Below are 19,300 nucleotides of genomic sequence, written 5' to 3' on the forward strand. Positions count from 1 at the left end.
TTCATATCATGTTTCTTTAGACCTGTCTAAAACAAATAATGGATTTATTGTGTGGTGTAGGCTAAATTACATAGATTTATTAGACTTGCGTGGAAGCCAGGAGATGCTAAATGTGTTTATGTTAATTAACGGTTACTGTGGGACTGCCAGTTATTTGCACGACAATCACTGGCTGACAAAATGTCATGACCACCACAGCCCTGTGTGTGTGTGTGTGTGTGTGTGTGTGTGTGTGTGTGTGTGTGTGTGTGTGTGTGTGTGTGTGTGTGTGTGTGTGTGTGTCTCTTCACAGTCCACAATGTGCTGTGAGGTGCTTTCAACACGTCAATACCTCTCATAAAGAAGTAGTGATGCAGTCAATCTGATCTGTACTTTGAGCCAGGAGAGATTGACATGTATATTATTGATATTAGTCCTCCATGTACATTTAAGTGCCAGCCGTGCTGCTCTGTTCTGGGCCAACTGTAATTTGCCTATGTTCTTCCTTTTGGCATCTGACCATATAACTGGGCAGTAGTCCAGGTGTGATAAAACTAGGGCCAGTAAGACTTGTTTTGTTGATAGCGATGTCAAGAAAGCAGAGCAGCGCTTTATCACAGACAGACCTCTCCCCATTTTAGCTACCGTTGCGTCAATATGTTTTGACCATGTCAGTTTACAATCTTGGGTTACACCAAGGTTTAGGGTTTAGTGAATGATTTGTCCCAAATTCAATGCTTTTAGTTTTTGATATATAGCAGGCTGTTTTGTCAGCTGTTTGAACCAGTGCTTTGGTATTCTTGGGTAACAGAATTATTTTTGCTTCCCTCCAGGCCTAAGGAAACACACTTTCCTGTCGGCTTAGATTGAGGAGATGGCCAATAGGAATGGCAATATAGTCCGCTACCAACCTCAGTAAAATCCGTCCAAGTTGTCAGTACCAGGTGGTTTGTCATTATTGATAGACAACAATAATTTAAAATGTTCCACACTCACTTTACAGAATTCAAAATCACAATTCTTGTCTTTCATAATTAGGTCAGGTATGCACGGACATGAAGGTTTAGAGTTTGTTGTTGGCATGTCATGCCTAAGTTTGATAATCTTGTCAATGAAAAAGTCATTAAAGTAGTTGGTAATATCAGAGGGCTGGAGCTGAGTTTGCCTTTTTCCCCAAAATATAATTTATGATGCTCCAAAGATTTGACTATAATCTTTTACATTTCTTTTTGTTTCATAGTACAGTTTCTTCTTCTATTTGTTTAGTCACATGATTTCTCAATTTACAGTACGTTTGCCAATCGGCTGTGTAGACATACTTATTCCTTTTGCCTCGTCCCTCTCAACAATAATGCTTCCATTTCTCATCAATCCACAGGGATTTAGACATTTTTACAGTCAGTTTCTTACTGGGTGCATGATTATTATACTGAACAAAAATATAAACGCAACATGTAAAGTGTTGGTCCCATGTTTCATGAGCTGGATAAAAGATCCCAGAAATGTTCCATATGCACAAAAATATTATTTCTCAAAAATGTTGGCCACACATTTATTTTGCATCTCTGTTAGTGAGCATTTCTCAGTTTCCAAGGTAATCCGTCTACCTGACAGGTGTGGTATATCAAGAAACTGATTTAAATAGAATTATCATTACACAGGTGCACCTTGTGCTAGGGACAATAAAAGGCCACTCTAAAATGTGCAGTTTTGTCACACAACACAATGCCACAGATGTCTCAAGTTTTGAGGGAGCGGGCTAATGGCATGCTGACTGCAGGATTGTCCACCAGAGCTGTTGCCAGATACTTTTCTGTTAATTTCTCTACCATAAGCCGCCTCCAATGTTGTTTTAGAGAATTTGGCAGTATGTCCAACCGCAGACCACGTGAAACCACGCAAGCCCAGGACCTCCACATCCGGTTTCTTTACCTGCGGGATCGTCTGAGACTAGTCACCCGGACGGCTGATGAAACTGAGGAGTATTTCTATCTGTAATAAAGCCCTTTTGTGGGGAAAAACTCTGATTTGCTGGGCCTGATTCGCCAGTGGCTGGGCCTGATTCCCCAGTGGGTCGGCCTATGCCCTCCCAGGTCTAATTCATTTATTGAAATTTACTGATTTCCTTATATGAACTGTAACTCAGTAAAATTGTTGAAATTGTTTTCATAAATATGTCAAGTGCGGCGTCTGGTTGCTCCTCAATAAACAATACAACACAATATTCTTATATCTTCAACATAGGAATCACTACAGAACCTCTTGTATGATCTCTTATACACTATTTTAGGCCCAGCCTTCAGAACGTAAAACCATATCATTGGCCAATTTGTTAGCATTGCAATCTAATTGTAAATAAAAACAAGAATACAATAACTGAATGTCTATTTACAGTAGTGACTTCTTGGGAATACCTGGCTAGTGTGTTCCTGTCTTCTCTCCTCTATCGTGAGGTCTGAGTATGTGACTACAGTGCGTGTCTCTCCTCTTGCACTCAGGACAGCTGACTTGGAGACACCAAGGGCCGAACCCAGGGCTCATGGAGGCCCTTGGAAGCCCGCATCAGGAAGCTCTCCTCACTGGGCGAAGTACTTGGCTGCTTGAGGCCCCCGTTTGGTGACCTGGAGTAGGATGGACTTCCTCTGACCTATCCAGACAGGTCTTCAGTGAACCACATATGAATACTGATGTTTAATCCCGAGCCAGGGATGTGAGTGATGGGACTGAAAAAGCCCTTGTCCTCAATGCTCCCCAGCTCTACACACCCTGCCTTCACAACCCAATCAGTGTCATTGGGAAAGGATCCTGGACTACTTACAGTACATGTGATTTAGGTTTGTTGGGGCTCACCAGTGTTTGACTGACTGAACGTAAATGAGCGGGTGTCCACCTGTGCCTGTGTAACAGTGTAGGTTCCGTCCCTCTCTTCGCCCCAACCCGGGCTCGAACCAGGGACCCTTGCACACATCAACAACTGACACCCCACGAAGCATCGTTACCCATCGCGCCACAAAAGCCGCGGCCATCGAAATGCCCAGTGTAACCGATGTGAAATGGCTAGTTAGTTAGCGGTGGTGCGCGCTAATAGCATTTCAATCAGTGACGTCACTCGCTCTGAGACTTGAAGTAGGGTTTCCCCTTGCGTTGCAAGGGCCGCGGCTTTTGTGGCGCGATGGGTAACGATGCTTCGTGGGGTGTCAGTTGTTGATGTGTGCAAGGGTCCCTGGTTCGAGCCCGGGTTGGGGCGAAGAGAGGGACGGAACCTACACTGTTACATTGATGCTGTTGACCCGGATCATTGGTTGCTGCGGAAAAGGAGGAGGTCAAAGGGGGGGTGAGTGTAACCGATGTGAAATGGCTAGTTAGTTAGCGGTGGTGCGCGCTAATAGCGTTTCAATCAGTGACGTCACTCGCTCTGAAGACTTGAAGTAGGGTTTCCCCTTGCGTTGCAAGGGCCGTGGCTTTTGTGGCGCGATGGGTAACGTTGCTTCGTGGGGTGTCAGTTGTTGATGTGTGCAAGGGTCCCTGGTTCGAGCCCGGGTTGGGGCGAAGAGAGGGACGGAACCTACACTGTTACACCTGTATGAATGTCGGAGCATGTACATGCTTCCTATTTAATTTGTGTGGTGTCTGTGGAGCACATATGTGTGTTGTCTACTGTTGATTTGCTGAAAAAATTCAGTTATTTGGGTCACGTGGATTAGTTGCAATAATGTATAATGTATGATTGACATTTTGAGGACACTGTGAACGTTCTATGATGGACTGGGTGGGGGATGCAAAGTGAGAATTAAAAAATCTATAATTTTTAGTCATTTAGCAGACGTTCTTATCCAGAGCGACATACAGTAGTGAATGCATACATTTCATTAAAAAAAATGTTTGTACTGGCCCCCCATGGGAATCGAACCCAAAACCCTGGCGTTGCAAACACCATGCTCTACCAACTGAGCCACACTGGACCACAGAATGCATTTGGAGATGTGAGAATGTGTTAAGAGATCAAGATGTAAAGCAATAGAAAGTTATAGGTGAAGATGAATATGAGGGAAAAAGTGGCAGGTACATTGTTTATAAGGGTAATGGATTAAAAGTGGCAGGTACATTGTTTATAAGGGTAATGGATTAAAAGTGGCAGGTACATTGTTTATAAGGGTAATGGATTAAAAGTGGCACCAGCTTCATGTAGCATGACAACTGATGATCGTTTATGTGCCAGTTCTATATCTTAGTCTGGAATACAAGAAATGGTACTTGCTGTGTTAGCATAAGGTAAAGTACAATACAACCACTGATACTTATTTTATAAATTTAAGGAATAGTTGTCTTTTGTTTAGTCAAGAAAGCGTTATTGTTTTCAGCCTTATTATTTCAAAGGGATTTGAACTCTGTATCCACTCAGGACAATGAGGTAAACTACAGATACTTTACATTTATTTATGGTTTAGGTATGTGATATTTCATACAGTCAGGCGATTCAATGTTTAAAGTATTCCGGTTATTTCAAAGCATTGCAGGCTGAATATGTGAATATGGGTCAACAATGTTTCTCATTGTCCACATAAATGGAGACACCATTTGAGTGACCTTTGACCTATTTTCATCAGCTGAAGAATCAAGCCTTTTGCATTCAGGCAGAGGTAATGGAATCTCCACTAAGCCTTCAGTCAGTGGAGCACTGATTACGCACTTGCTTACAGTGGCACCAGGTGTGAGTCCAGGTGCTTGTGCTGTGGTTGCCAGGCATCAGTTGAGTGAGCAGGTCAGTTCCTCCATCACCAAGGATACAGCAGGTTACGTAAGGGGAGGGAGTTTATTTTCATCTGTAGAGAGACTTCTTGTAGGGCCTCAAGGTAGGGACAAGTAGGTACGGGCAGGTGAGTTTGACAAGGAGGTTTCTGTAATGACAGTAGAGTCTGACCTTCTGTTCGACACAGTAGGACAGAGCCAAGAACAGGACTGCAGGATCAGAGGACTCCATGTTGGGGGAGGAGCATGGGGAAATATTGTGTATAGTAGCAAGAGATATCCAAGGCTTCATATACAAGAGTTAAAAAGGTCCAATGCAGCCGTTTTTTTTAAATCTCAACAGCAAATCATTTTTGTGTAACAATTAAGTACCTTACTGTGATTGTTTTCAAATAAAATGGTCAAAAAGAAACATAGATTCTTAGCAAAGAGCAATTTCTCAAGCAATAATTTTGCTAGAACTGTCTGGGAGTGGTCCGAGAGGGGAGGGGAAAACTAGCTGTTATTGGCAGAGAGGTTTGGAACTCTCTTTCTTATTGGTTTATTAACTCATTTACCCCCTGGTGATGTCACCAGGCAGACCAAAGCTCTGTCCCACCAAAACAGGCTGAAATTTCAGGCAGTCTTTTCAAAAAGCTCTTACGCAAAGGGCATTATGGAAATTATACTGCATATAAAACACAGGAAATTGCGTTTTTGACTGCACTGGGCCTTTAAGGGATGACAATGATTCAGTGCTTAGTGGGTGACACGAGTCAGAGCAATTTGCTGCTGGACTACTCATGGAAAATGTGTTGTTCCTGCAAGGTCTCCTAAACCCACAGTATCATCATACCTGGCTGAAATCAAGGACAGCAAAGTGTTGTGATGCCACAGAGGTTATTTCCATATGCTTGGCTGAGCTGCTTTCGAGTACATTGGTCTGCATAAGTTCTCATTGATCTTGTTGCCAGATCTTATATAGCTCTACTGGGGTTGTTACGTGTTGGGTATTGAGAACATACACATGCATGTATAATGTTACACTAATGAATGCCACTAATCTGACCTTTGAATTCTCTGCTTGTCTCACACTCACATACACTTATATATACAAAAGTATGTGGACACCCCTTCAAATTAGTGGAATTGGCTATTTCAGCCACACCCGTTGCTGACAGGTGTATAACATCAAGCACACAACATTAGCAGTAGATTGGCCTTACTGAAGAGCTCAGTGACTTTCAACGTGGCACCGTCATAGGATGCCACCTTTCCAACAAGTCAGTTCTTCAAATTTCTGCCCTGCTAGAGCTGTAAGTGCTGTTCTTGTGAAATGAAAACGTTTAGGAGCAACAACAGCTCAGCCGCGAAGTGATAGGCCACAAAAGCTCACAGAACAGGACCGCCGAGTGCTGAAGCACGCAGTGCCTAAAAATTGTCTGTTGCAACACTCACTACCGAGTTCCAAACTGCCTCTGGAAGCAACGTCAGCACAAGAACTGTTTGTTGGGAGCTTCATGAAATGAGTTTCCATCAGTGGAGGCTGCTGAGGGGAGGACAGTTCATAATAATGGCTGGAACGGAGCAAATGGAATGGCATAAAACACATGGAAACCATGTTTGATAAGATGGCGTCGAAGAGGATGGCTGACGTTTTACATGCTCCTAACCAACATTTTTTTTCAAACTTATTTTTTAACTTATTTTGTACGTAATGTTGCAGCTACCGTCTCGTATGACTGAAAATAACTTCTGGACATCAGAACAGCGATTACTCACCACGAACTGGCAGAAGCTTTTTCCTTTAACGAATCCGACGAGAAGGATATACTGCTTTCCTGGGAACAGGCCCAAATCCCCGTCATTTGCATGAAGAAAAGACAGAGGAAAAGAGGGAAAAGGTTGGGCTGCCTTCTGAGAATCCGTAGGCGAGCACGTAAACTACCCCTGCAATCCGTTCGACTTGCCAACATGCAATCATTAGAAAATAAAAATGATGACCTACCAACGGGTCATTAAAAACTGTAATATCTTGTTTCACCGAGTCGTGGCTGAATGACAACACGGATAATATAGAGCTGGCAGGATTTTCCATGCATCGGCAAAACAGAGAAGAAGCTATGTCTGGTAAGACGAGGGGTGGGGGTGTGTGTCTTTTTGTCAATAACAGCTGGTGTGCGATGTCTAATATTAAAGAAGTCTTGAGGTATTGCTCGCCTGAGGTAGAGTACCTTATGATAAGCTGTAGACACTATCTACCAAGAGAGTTCTCATCTATATTATTCATAGTCGTCTATTTACCACAACAGACCAACGCTGGCACTAAGACTGCACTCGACCAACTCTATAAGGCCATAAGCAAACAAGAAAATGCTCATCCAGAAGTGACGCTCCTAGTGGCCGGGGACTTCAATGCAGGAAAACTTAAATCTGTTTTACCAAATTTTTACCAGCATGTCACATGTGCAACCAAAGGAAAAAAAACTCTAGACCACCTTTACTCCACACACAGAGATGCACACAAAGCTCTCCCCCACCCTCCATTTGGCAAATCTGACCATAAGTCTATCCTCCTGATTCCTGCTTACAAGCAAAAACTATTGCAGGAAGTACCAGTGACTCGCTCAATACGGAAGTGGTCAGATGACGCAGATGCTACGCTACAGGACTGTTTTGCTAGCACAGACTGGAATATGTTCCGGGATTCATCCAATGGCATTGAGGAATATACCACCTCAGTCACCGGCTTCATCAATAAGTGCATAGACGACGTCCGGTGACCATACGTACATATCCCAAACAGAAGCCATGGATTACAGGCAACATCTGCATCGAGCTAATGGCTAGAGCTGCCGTTTTCAAGGAGCGGGACACTAATCCGGACGCTTATGAGAAATTGTGCTATGCCCTCAGACTAACCATCAAACAAGCAAAGCGTCAATACAAGTTTAAGATTGAATCCTACTACACCGGCTCTGACGCTCGTTGGATGTGGTAGGGCTCAAAAACTATTATGGACTACAAAGAGAAACCCAGACGCGAGCTTTCCAGTGACGCGAGCTTACCAGATGAGCTAGAATCTGGGTTTGGTGGATGCCAGGAAAACGCGACGTGCCCGAATGCTTAGTGCCAACTGTACATTTTGGTGGAGGAGGAATAATGGTCTGGGGCTGTTTTTCATGGATTGGTCTAGGCCCCTTATTTCCAGTGAAGGGATATATTAACGCTACAGCATGCAATGATATTCTAGATGATTCTGTACTTCCAACATTGTGGCAACAGTTTGGGGAAGGCCCTTTCCTGTTTCAGCAAGACAATGCCCCCGTGCACAAAGCGAGGTCGATACAGAAATGGTTTGTCGAGATCGGCGTGGAAGAACTTGACTGGCCTGCACAGGGCCCTGACCTCAACTCCATCAAACACCTTTGGGATGAATTGGAACGCCGACTGCGAGCCAGGCCTAATCGCCCAATATCAGTGCTCGACCTAACTAATGCTCTTGTGGCTGAGCGGGAAGCAAGTCCCTGCAGCAATGTTCCAACATCTAGTGGAAAACCTTCCCAGAAGAGTGGAGGCTGTTATAGCAGGAAAAGGGGGACCAACTCCATATTATTGCCTGTGAGTTTGGAATGAGATGTTTGGCGAGCAGGTGTTCACATACTTTTGGTCATGTTGTGTAATTAACACAAAATGACTTTATTGCTTGTTTTGAAAAAGGTTCTGAGTTATCATGCCTATAAGGGATATTACAACAATGACAACTTCACTTCCACAGCGCCATTCTTTTTTCGTATTCGGGACACATTCCAACAAGACTTTATATTATTTCTGTTAAATTATTGTCAACAATATTGATGACACTATTATCAACATTAACTGGTCTACTTGAGAAAAGTGTGTTCTCACTTGATTGTACGTTTGTCATCTATTTTCATACTGTCTAATGTATTGTTTATGGAGAGCATTTTCTAGCTTTGTTTAATTAATTAGCCATTCTGTGCCAATTTTATTTTATTTGTTGATGTGGCAAATTTATACACATTTTTATAATGTACTGTATAAAACTACAGTTTCAGCACCTAGTATTCAGTTTAGAATTGTCAGATTGTTATTGAAAGTTACCACAGAAAACTCTCATTCAATGCTTTCCTGAAACCAATCATATGGCAGTGTTTTTACTCCTTGTGTATTTTTGAAACAGTGCAATGTACCGTCTCTAGCCCTGTTACCTGCTGACAGTCTATGTTTGAGGGAAAAGTAAAGCCAACACATATTCTGAGGCCAAAAAAACTGTCACTGCAGTCCAATATCAGATGCATTATTAGAGAGGCAGAATTCACCAACTAATCAAAACTTGAATACTGGATTTATGTTTATAATATGAATGCACCCCTGGCTGAAGCTGAAGCGCAGCTGGGTCATGCAGCAGGACAATGATTCAAAACACACAATCAAGTCTACATGAAAATGGTTAAAAAGCAACAACAAAAAAATGCAACTTCATAGGCTACATCCAAATATATACATTACCTTGCTCAAAATGACCATTTTTATTTATGTGTTAAACGCATTACCTTGATGGATTATGTTGGGGTTATGGTCTTTAAAAACAGTGTATTATTGAACAAAGGAAAAATAAAGAAAAATAAGTGATGATAATATAATGTATTTATAGAAGTTTTACATTATTCCTATGAACCATCTGCTGTTAGTAGCCTACTCATTCCCAATATCTTTTCATATTTCACTATTATGTATAAATCTGCTCTATACTGTGTTTCAATGTTGTCCTGCTCCATCTTGTCGACCATGTGCTATGGGTTGATTTGCCAATTCTGTCTTCTCTCTCTATCTCTGCTTAGTAGACCTATGTGTGTTGTATCTTCACTGGGGGGGGGCACCATGTCTTAAAGATAACACCTGGAGGGCTAAGAATGATGTTTCTCTATATGTGGCATGTAATCTATCGACCTTTACACTGTAAACGACCAAATAAAAAATCGACTCCTGTTTATCAGACTGGAGTACCAGTATTTTTTACATGTTGAACCAGTGGGACGTAGAGAGGGAAGATGGGGTGTCCACAACAGGATGTCTCCCACAGAGACCAGGTACAGGTCAATTTAGATCTCATTTAGAAAGAGGAAGGAACATCTGGAAAAATGCCTTTCATGTTTTATTTAGATGTCTGAAATCACTGTCATCTAAAGTGAACTGGGAAATGTAAAACATGTAAAATGTGTGTTATCAGCCACCACCCTCTAGTGGTGGCCAAATGGCACAGACCGTCTACAATTTATCATTATAAATCCAACATGCCAAGTGATATGGAAGCTCGTTCCTGCCACGAAAAAAATGAACCTGACCAGCAGTTATGAGATAGTAAGTCAGAATTATGAGTCTTTGTTATGAGATATGTAAGTCATAATTAAATTCACAAGTCATAATGAGATACTAAGTAAATTATGAGATAGTAAGTCGTTATGAGATAGTAAGTCATTAATATGAGATAATTACTTACTATCTCATAAATGACTCACTATGAGATACAGTGCTGTAAAAAGTATTTGCCCACTTTCTGATTCTCTATTTTTGCATATGTTTTTAACTGAATGTTATTAGATCTTCAACCAAAACCTACTATTAGATAAAGGGAACCTGAGTTTACAAATAACAAAAAAAAAGATATACCCAATTCCCCTGTGTGATAAAGTAATTTCCCCCTTACACTGAACAAGTGGCTGTGGCACCTTTAGCTGCAATGACTGCAACCAAATGCTTCCTGTAGTTGTTGATCACTCTCTCACATCATTGTGGAGAAATGTTGGCTCAATCTTGCATGCAGAACTGCTTTAACTCAGTGACATTTGTGGATTTTTAAGCATGAACTGCTCGTTTTAAATCCTGCCACAACATTGACTAGGCCATTACAACAACAAAAAATGTTGCTTTTTAACCATTTTCATGTAGACTTGATTGTGTGTTTTGAATCATTGTCTTGCTGCATTACCCAGCTGCTCTTCAGCTTCAGCCAGGGGTGTAACTTTGGTTTTAGAAGTGGGGGGGCACATCAAAGCCTACCTCTGAGGCGTCCGCATGGTCGTAAAGCACACCGTTGCCTTGTATTGTATCACATTCCAATGACAAAACTGCAATTTCAGAATTTCCCCCCCGTCCCCAGTGAAAGTTGCACCCCTGGCTTCAGCTTACAAACAAATGGCCTGACATTCTCCTGTAGAATTCTTTGATACAGAGCAGAATTTATGGTTCCTCCTATTAAGCCATCCAGGTCCTGAGGCAGCAACGCATCCCCAAACCATCAAACTACCACCACCATGCTTCACTGTTGGTATGAGGTTCTTACTGTGGAATGCAGTGTTTGGTTTTCGACAGACATAATGGGACCCATCTCATCCAAAAAGTTGACTCAAGTTTGCCAAGAAGCACCTTGGTGATCATCAAGACTCTTGGAAGAATGTTCTTTGGACAGATGACATTGGTCCGATTATGCCTGGCTTACTATCTCATAACGCGTAGTCAGATTTTTTTTTTTTGGGGGGGGGGGGCGAGCTTCCATAATATGAGAATAGGATAGCTGCCCATATTACTTCAGTGACTTCCCACAGAATCATTTACACATACTCAGAATTATAGTTGGTGATATGGCTGCTAGTGATAAACAGCATTTAGAGACAGAATATAAAGTTTAAACAAAGTTTACATACTGTAACGTCCATCATTAGAGTGAGACCAAGGCACAGCGTGGGTTGGGTTCATCATATTTTAATATAAACGGTGAACCAGCAAAACAATACGCAACAGAACGAACGAACAGTTTCGCAGGCTACAAACAGCAATGCAAAATCAACTTCCCACACCAGACAGGTGGGAAAAAGGGCTACCTAAGTATGGCTCCCAATCAGCGACAACGATGTACAGCTGTCCCTGATTGAGAGCCATACCAGGCCAAAACACAGAAATACAAAACATAGATAGGGAACATAGAATGAACATAGAAATAGAAAATATAGAACACACATCAAAACACACATCAAAGTTTGGTCAGGGCGTGGCAGGGGGTGTTTGTTTTGTGTGTTTTGGTGTTTTTGGTTTAGTTCTATGTTTTCTATTTCTATGTTTAAATCTTGTTTTCTATTTCTATGTTGGGTTTTTGGTAGGACCTCCAATTAGAGACAGCTGGTTGTCGTTGTCTCTAATTGGAGGACATATTTAGTTGAGGTTTGTTTCACTTGTGTTTGGTGGGTGGTTATTTTCTGTATAGCCTGTGTGCCTTATGGAACTGTTTTTCGTCATACGTTTATTTTGTTTAAGTGTTATCTTTAAATAAATTAAGTATGAGCACTTTACCCGCTGCGCCTTGGTCCTATCTTTACGACGCCTATGATAGTTGCACACTCTTGCCTGCATCTAGCTGATCTAGGGTGCAATAATCATTAGCCCATACAGTTGCAAACAAGAGTTTCTATTGGACAAATTCAGGTAGGTTTATCCTCGTTTGGTTCAGTTTGCCTCCGTTTAAGAACACTTTTTCAAGAGAATTGGCGGAATGAATACACCCCTGATCACCCGCACACACAGTTCACTTTCATAGCAGCAACATCCAAACAGCCTCATCACTTTGCTCGTTGTATAATTCCTACTCGCATCTACTCGGTCTCCTCTTCTTACCTTTTCCCTTTGCTTGTGAACTTCCGTGCCCAACACAATAGCTGTGTGTTACCAGGTCGAAAAAAACCTTTCCAAGCCAAACCTTCATCCCATAACCGCTACACACAGCCTACATCATTGTCACCATATTAGCTAACGTCATAGTCAACATAGCTACCAGAACTAACGCTTTAGTAAACCCGCTACAATCATGCAGTACAGTGTACAGCAAGCTCCAGTGGCAATAAGTTAATAAATCTGAAAGCTTACCTTGGAAGAGTTCCAGTGTTAGATAGCCTTAGCCAACATCTAACATAATAGCATTCCTCTCTGTTTGATCCGGCTGTTTGAGTAGTCTAAATTAGCTAGCTGCATTAGCTAAGTAAGTGAAAGTGGAAAAAATACAATGAAATATAGCTCTCTCTCTGCTCCTTCATTTTTTAAGAAATGGATTTGTTTAAAACTGTTGTCTTTCTCTCTCTTTGAGTAAACTACACACCACATTTTATGCACTGCAGTGCTAGCTACCTGTAGCATATGCTTTCAGTACTAGATTCAATCCCTGGTCCTTTGATTGGGTGGACAACATGTCAGTTCATGCTGCAAGAGCTCTGAAGTCCTAGGTTTTATCTTCCGGCTACACCTTGGTGCTACCCAAGAGAGTGCTGTTGAGGCTGTGTTTTAATCAGTTATTTGGTGACGTGAATATATTTAGTGTAGTCTAACTTTTTTAATGTTTCACTATTTTAATTTGTATGAAATTCACGGAGAAGGATGGCCATCCCTTTCCTCCTCTGAAGAGCCTCCACTGACATTCAGTTCGGAGCTGGGGAGAGTTCTGGAATGATGGTATTGAACGCAGCGCTGAAGTCCACAAACAATATCCTTGCATATGTCTTTGGGTTATCGAGGTGTTTGATGTAGTGTAGTGTAGGTAATCGTTCAGGAAGGACACATTTAGTTTTTTCAGGACTGGAACAATGATGAAACATTTTTAACAGGCAGGAACAGTGCATTATTCTAGTATAGTGACTTCTTGAATAGGCCTATGTATGTGAAAACATTGGAGAGCTGGTCACTTCAGGGCTGGCTGGAGAGACCTTGTCTGGGCCGATACAACCATTTATAGCTAGAGTTATAACACAAATGGCAGAGGACAACTTTCTCTATCGCTTTCAATGACTGTATCTGTAGGTTGCATGATCTATGTTTGTATATCTATGCTGGCAGCCTGGCACCCTGTCTCCAGGACACAATTTATATTTTTTACCCATATGGGAAATTAGGCTGTATTTTTTTCTTTGGTGCATGACAAATGATTATAGCACATGGCACTAATACTTTAAAATGTAAACCCTACTCGATGGGGCAATCTGCATAGGCATTGTATCGGCAGCCCTATCACTGGTAAGCAAGCGGTCAGGTTAGGACCCCAGCATGCCAACCCAGCACAAGTGTTATACTTCAGTGATATTTCAGCTTATTGTTGTGGTTTAATCAATTGAAGAAAATGCAAACAGAAATGGATATTCGTGTCTCAATGGAAGATCTGGGGTTGGTTTTAAAAAAAAAGATGAGAATAGTCTTTATTTAGCCTATCTGATTATGTTTTCGCTAGCTCAGGTGGTTAGTTAGCCTGCTAACTTCGCTGTTAAATTGACTGCCTGTCATTTACATCTACATTTATGTCATTTAGCAGACGCTCTTATCCAGAGCGACTTACATCGGATGGCTGTCACAACCAGAAAGATCTGGCTGAGCAGTAAATTGCCGTAAGATAACGACCCTACTGTTACGCTTGTTTACACTGAGCTGCACTGGGGTCGGAACTCAATCATGGTTACATAAGGGTGTTTTCACACTTGGTCCCTTTCAGACAATTTGTGAACTCAGTGCAGTTCACTTTACTTTTTGTGCAGTGTGAATACTCCAGAGGAACTCAGACCCCTCAAAAGAGCCCTAGAATTCCATGGTCCAGTTCCCTTTTTTAGGGCAATGTGAACACAAAGTTACCCAGGTTCACTTGTCATAATTCCCTCACCGCATAGTAGACCAGGGTTTCCAAAACTCAGTCCTTCCCCCTGCACCTTTTGAATTTTTGCCCTAGCACCAGTGCTTGACTTGGGCAGGAGCTCACTGGAGCTGATTACAGGAGGTCACTGGAACTGAGTACCGGCACCTCAAATGTTCTACTGCTTGAGCTCCTCCACCTCTTAAAGAATATTATCTCGAAAGGTATTCTGGAGCTCCTGCACCTAAATATAAAGTTACCGGCACCCATAATGAGTACCGGCACCTGTTTCAGTCCAAGTCAAACACTGCCTACCACTACACAACTAATTAAAATAATCAGAACTTGATGAGTTGGTTATTTGGTTATTAGTGTTAGGGCAAGAATACAAAACATGCACCCAAGAGCTGCCCAAGACCGAGTTTGGGACACCCTGCACTAGACAACTGCAACACTGTTTCCCCTGCCATCATAATTTTTTTACCATTATTTAATTAGTCACAACCCCTTCCAATGGTGCCACAAAAGAGATGATGATGATGATGATGATTCTGATGTGCAGGTTCATGGCCAAAATGTGTGCTGTTTTTGGATATGGATTAGCGATTCTCAAAGATGCACAGCAATGCCCAAAATATGTGACGTTTTGTACTGACACGATGTTTAGATTATTTGTTTGCAATATGTGATATATAGGCTAAAATAGCTTCAAAAGCGGTGTATTTGATTGTGGGGTTTGAATAGTGTAAGAAGACAGTTTATTTAGTGGGAATCACAACATAGGGTACAAAATCAAGGCCCTTGCTATCAGGGATCCTTGGGACATCCCAACTCTGATATTACCCCATTGAAGTAGCCATTTAAATTGGTTAAGGGTTAAGATTAGGGTAATCTGCAGTATTCTTCTGCTATTTATTATATTACCAATAATATTTACATGTTAATATCTTCTGATTATAATTATTATGCCTCATATTTTAACTAAATGCAATCTATTAGCTTCCAAAATGTAGTTAAGTGTATCTAGCTGTCCGATAACCAGTGTTGGGGAAGCTACTCTGAAAATATAGTTTACCAAGCTACCAATTACTTCACACTGGAAGAACAACACTAAAGCTACCCTTAAGAAAAATATAGTTTACTTAACTAACATTACTTTAAAACGTATTTCACTACATCTAATATCTAAATCTGAACTGTCAGACTAAATCACTCTGGAGTCAGATGTTAACAGAATGAGTAATTTAGCCTATTAAGCACAAACTTTTTCATTTGAGATTTAGGCTGGTCTAGGGTTGTTGCGGTGACCGTATTACCGCCACACCAGCGTCATGAATGCAGTCAAATTCCACATGACCGTTTAGTCACGGTAATTAGGCTTCTCCAAGCTCTGCTGCTCCTGATGGTCATTAGTAGCCTACCAAACTAGCTAACTACCTGGTACTCAGCACTCTATTGTCTCTCTAATCACTCTGACGTCAATGCAAATGTCTTCGAAAACCCAATCAAACACTTCATGAGGGCTCATGTTGCGCAACATTTTCTATGGGCTAAGCAATTGTGGGAGAAAACAGAGTGATTGCTGCTAATAAAAAGAGGATTCCATGAAAATGAACCACGGGGAAAAGCGTCCTCCATTCACTATTTAAGTGCATAGATGTCATGTATTTTTTCCCCGCTGCCACTGTTCCGAGACAGGTGCATGATAATGGTCCATTCCAAATCAAAACTAATTTCACACATATATAATTTAGTATAAGTAAAGACAAGATTAAATAAAAAATAGTCTGATGGGTGACAATATTAGTTTATCACTTGTGAATTCTATATTATCACTTGTGAATGATGCCCAGCATAAGAAACAATGTCTTTTTTGCGACTTGTTCAAATCATAGTCGCACACCTCATGTAGCCTAGCCCGTAGGCCAATATGTTTTAATAAGGTTTGTATCACAACTAAAGTGGCCAAATAACTTCTTAAAATGAAGCACATTAATCCGCTTTACAAGGGATGTAGAGCCTAACTGTCATTTATAAGCAGCGCCTGAGTTTCAATTTTGGGGAAGATCATTTTCACCATAAAAAAGCACCTTTATAATAAAAGCATTACATGCATAATTGCATTTGCGGTCACTTTTGATAATTGGTATTTTCCGCTAATGGAACATGTGCGCTTATAGCCTACTGTCTTGTGCGCATTGCTGCGCTTATAATGTGAAGAAACAGCCTAATAGTTGATCAACATTTTAAGCTTAAAGTTCTGATCTGTTGCGTCAGACAGATTGCATAAAAACAGTTTTTTTATGCATTTATGCTAGTGGTTGTATTAATTTGGGATCTATCGCATACCAGACTGTTTGGAATATTTATTTCTCGCACAGAATTGAATAGCTCGACTTTTGTACTATGGGGGATAGTAGATTGACATAGGATAGTGCTTTTGCTGTTCGTTAGGCCTACTCATCTCGTTGACTGACGCAAAGTAAATGTGGACAGTTCATCCAAAATCTTCGATATGCACCCGGGACGTGTCTGTCTGTAAGAACGACCCGAACACGTGACTGAGAGCGGTGAGTGAGAGACGCTTCGGATTGCGCAGCACATTCAGGGAGAAGGGCACAACGCAGCAGATTTTTTTTTTAGGGTGCATTACTGCCACAAAGGTGATGCCGCTGGGAAATTCGAGGCATTATCAAGTGCTTGTCAAATTGTGAATGAGAGACTATTGGAGTGTGTACTGCCTGCACAAAAACAAGGCAGAGCTCAAGCGACTTTTTTCAAATCCTCATTAGAGTTTCATCATGCAGCCTTACAATGTATTAAAAATCAAAACATATAGCCCAACATTTGTAGAACTACTAAAGTTACATGAATAACTCTAAATTAAGCATATTCAATTGTGCTCTTCATACAATAAAATAATGCCATTCAAATCTTGTCTGCTAAATGAACTAGTGTAGCCCACAGTCATTTGGCATAGCCACATCAGGACAACTGAGTATGCTATAGTTCTGACATAGACTACATTTTCTTCATATCGTGCTTCTTTAGACCTGTCTAAAATAAATAATGGATTTATTGTGAAGGTGTAGGCTATATTAAATGGATTTATTAGACTTTTTACAATGTAGATGTTCCAAAGGTCTGCATGGTGGCTTGTGGGCCCTCTAATCACTCTTACAACTATGCAAATGTATTCGAAAATCTAATCAAACACTTAATGAGTAAGATGGTCAGCAACCCCCAAAAAAATGAAAATAAGGCAATTAACTGCTGAATACATGACCAAGATTTAAATTTAGTTAAACTACCACCAAGCTACTGTAAAATGTAGTTAAATTACTAGTTACACTACATGTAGTTTACTACTCCCCAACACGATCTGATGGAATTGCTTGTCCTGCACTTTGTCAAAAACCCAGAGTGCATTGGGTGAATGTTGGAAAAATTGTTTAGTCCTCATTCAAAGGCAAGGGCAGTGTGAATACAATTATACAACTGGTGGTTCTAATCCTGAATGCTGATTGGTTGAAACTGCATTCCAGCAGGTGTCTATTCCACTATTTACCAACGGTTAAAATGCCTATTTACTCTGTTCCATCTGACTTCGCAATCCACTGTCTCATCAGCCCAGCCAGCCAATTTATGAACTTGATCTCCACTATAAAAAGCATCTAGACATTATCTCATGTTTTTTTAGACTAACATTTAGTTTTCAACCACGGAGATTTGTATAAACCTTGCTGTCTGTCTCTCCAACATTTGCAACATTGTTTCAATATTCAGATTCGATCTCCAGCTGTCCCATAGTAATGAACATGTCGGGACGAGACAGAAAGGCAGGCAACGTTTCTCAGCCAGTCGAAATCATGAATTTTTTATTATTATTATTAAACCTTTATTTAACCAGGAAGGGCTCATTGAGATTTAAAATCTCTTTTTCAGAGCGTCCTGGCAAAGATAGGCAGCACCAAGCCATTACAAAAATTACAGACAAACAACATGAAAAACTACAAGTAATCTAGTAAGAACCATAGAATTCACAAGAATATAACAAAATCAAAGCTTGCAAAATCAAACAGCAAATTAAAAACATTGTCAGGTCAGGGAATCAGTGTCAAGATCATTCATCAGTGATTTAAAAATAGCAATCGGGACAAGTTCTTCCAGTTTAAAAGTATTTTGTAAGGCGTTCCAAGACAATGGCGCAGAGTACATAAAAGCCCTTTTACCAAATTCAGTTCGGACATTTGGAACAGTTAGCAGGATAAATTCCAGCGAACGAAGAGAGTACCCACCACATTTCAGCTGGCATAGTGCATTCGGAAAGTTTTCAGACCCCTTGATTTTTTTCTACACTTTGTTACGTTACAGCAATACCCCATAATGACAAAGCAAAAACAGGTTTTTAGAAATTAAATAAAAAACGGATCACATTTACATAAGTATTTAGACCCTTTACTCAGTACTTTGTTGAAGCACCTTTGTCAGCGATCACAGCCTCGAGTCTTCTTGGGTATAACGCTACAAGCTTGGTACACCTGTATTTGGTGAGTTTTTCCCATTCTTCTCTGAAGATCCTCTCAAGCCCTGTCAGGTTTGATGGGGAGAGTCGCTGCACAGCTATTTAAAGGTCTCTCCAGAGATGTTCCATCAGGTTCAAGTCGGGGCTCTGACTGGGCCACTCAAGGACATTCAGAGACTTGTCCCGAAGCCACTCCTGCATTCTCTTGGCTGTGTGCTTAGGGTCGTTGTCCTGTTGGAAGGTGAACCTTCGCCCCAGTCTGAAGTCCTGAGCACTCTGGAGCAGGTTTTCATCAAGGATCTTTCTACTTTCTCTGTTCATCTTTCCCTCGATCCTGACTAGTCTCCCAGTCCCTGCCGCTGAAAAACATCCCCACAGCATGATGC

General features: G+C 41.2%; 1 protein-coding gene and 1 long non-coding RNA gene across 4 annotated transcripts in view; both read left to right on the forward strand.

Moving 5' to 3' along the window:
• Nucleotides 1-2,896, forward strand: part of LOC115153175 (ras guanyl-releasing protein 3) — a 47,122-nt gene extending 44,226 nt beyond the window's left edge. For 2 of the 3 annotated variants that reach the window (XM_029698313.1, XM_029698317.1), the window contains one exon: nt 2,483-2,896. In XM_029698313.1, coding sequence (XP_029554173.1) covers nt 2,483-2,599 — 117 coding nt within the window. In that variant the 3' untranslated portion in view covers nt 2,600-2,896. Of the gene's footprint in view, nt 1-2,477 lie in introns of all 3 variants that reach the window. The other variant, XM_029698316.1, reaches the window with a different exon arrangement.
• A 602-nt stretch (nt 2,897-3,498) lies between these two features.
• Nucleotides 3,499-4,291, forward strand: LOC115153176 (uncharacterized). The gene is made up of 2 exons (XR_003867652.1): nt 3,499-4,041; nt 4,080-4,291. It is a non-coding gene; the product is annotated as an uncharacterized LOC115153176 (long non-coding RNA).
• Nucleotides 4,292-19,300: the final 15,009 nt, after the last annotated feature.

The sequence above is a fragment of the Salmo trutta genome, chromosome 18, assembly GCF_901001165.1.
Source record: "Salmo trutta chromosome 18, fSalTru1.1, whole genome shotgun sequence".
Classification (NCBI taxonomy): domain Eukaryota; kingdom Metazoa; phylum Chordata; class Actinopteri; order Salmoniformes; family Salmonidae; genus Salmo; species Salmo trutta.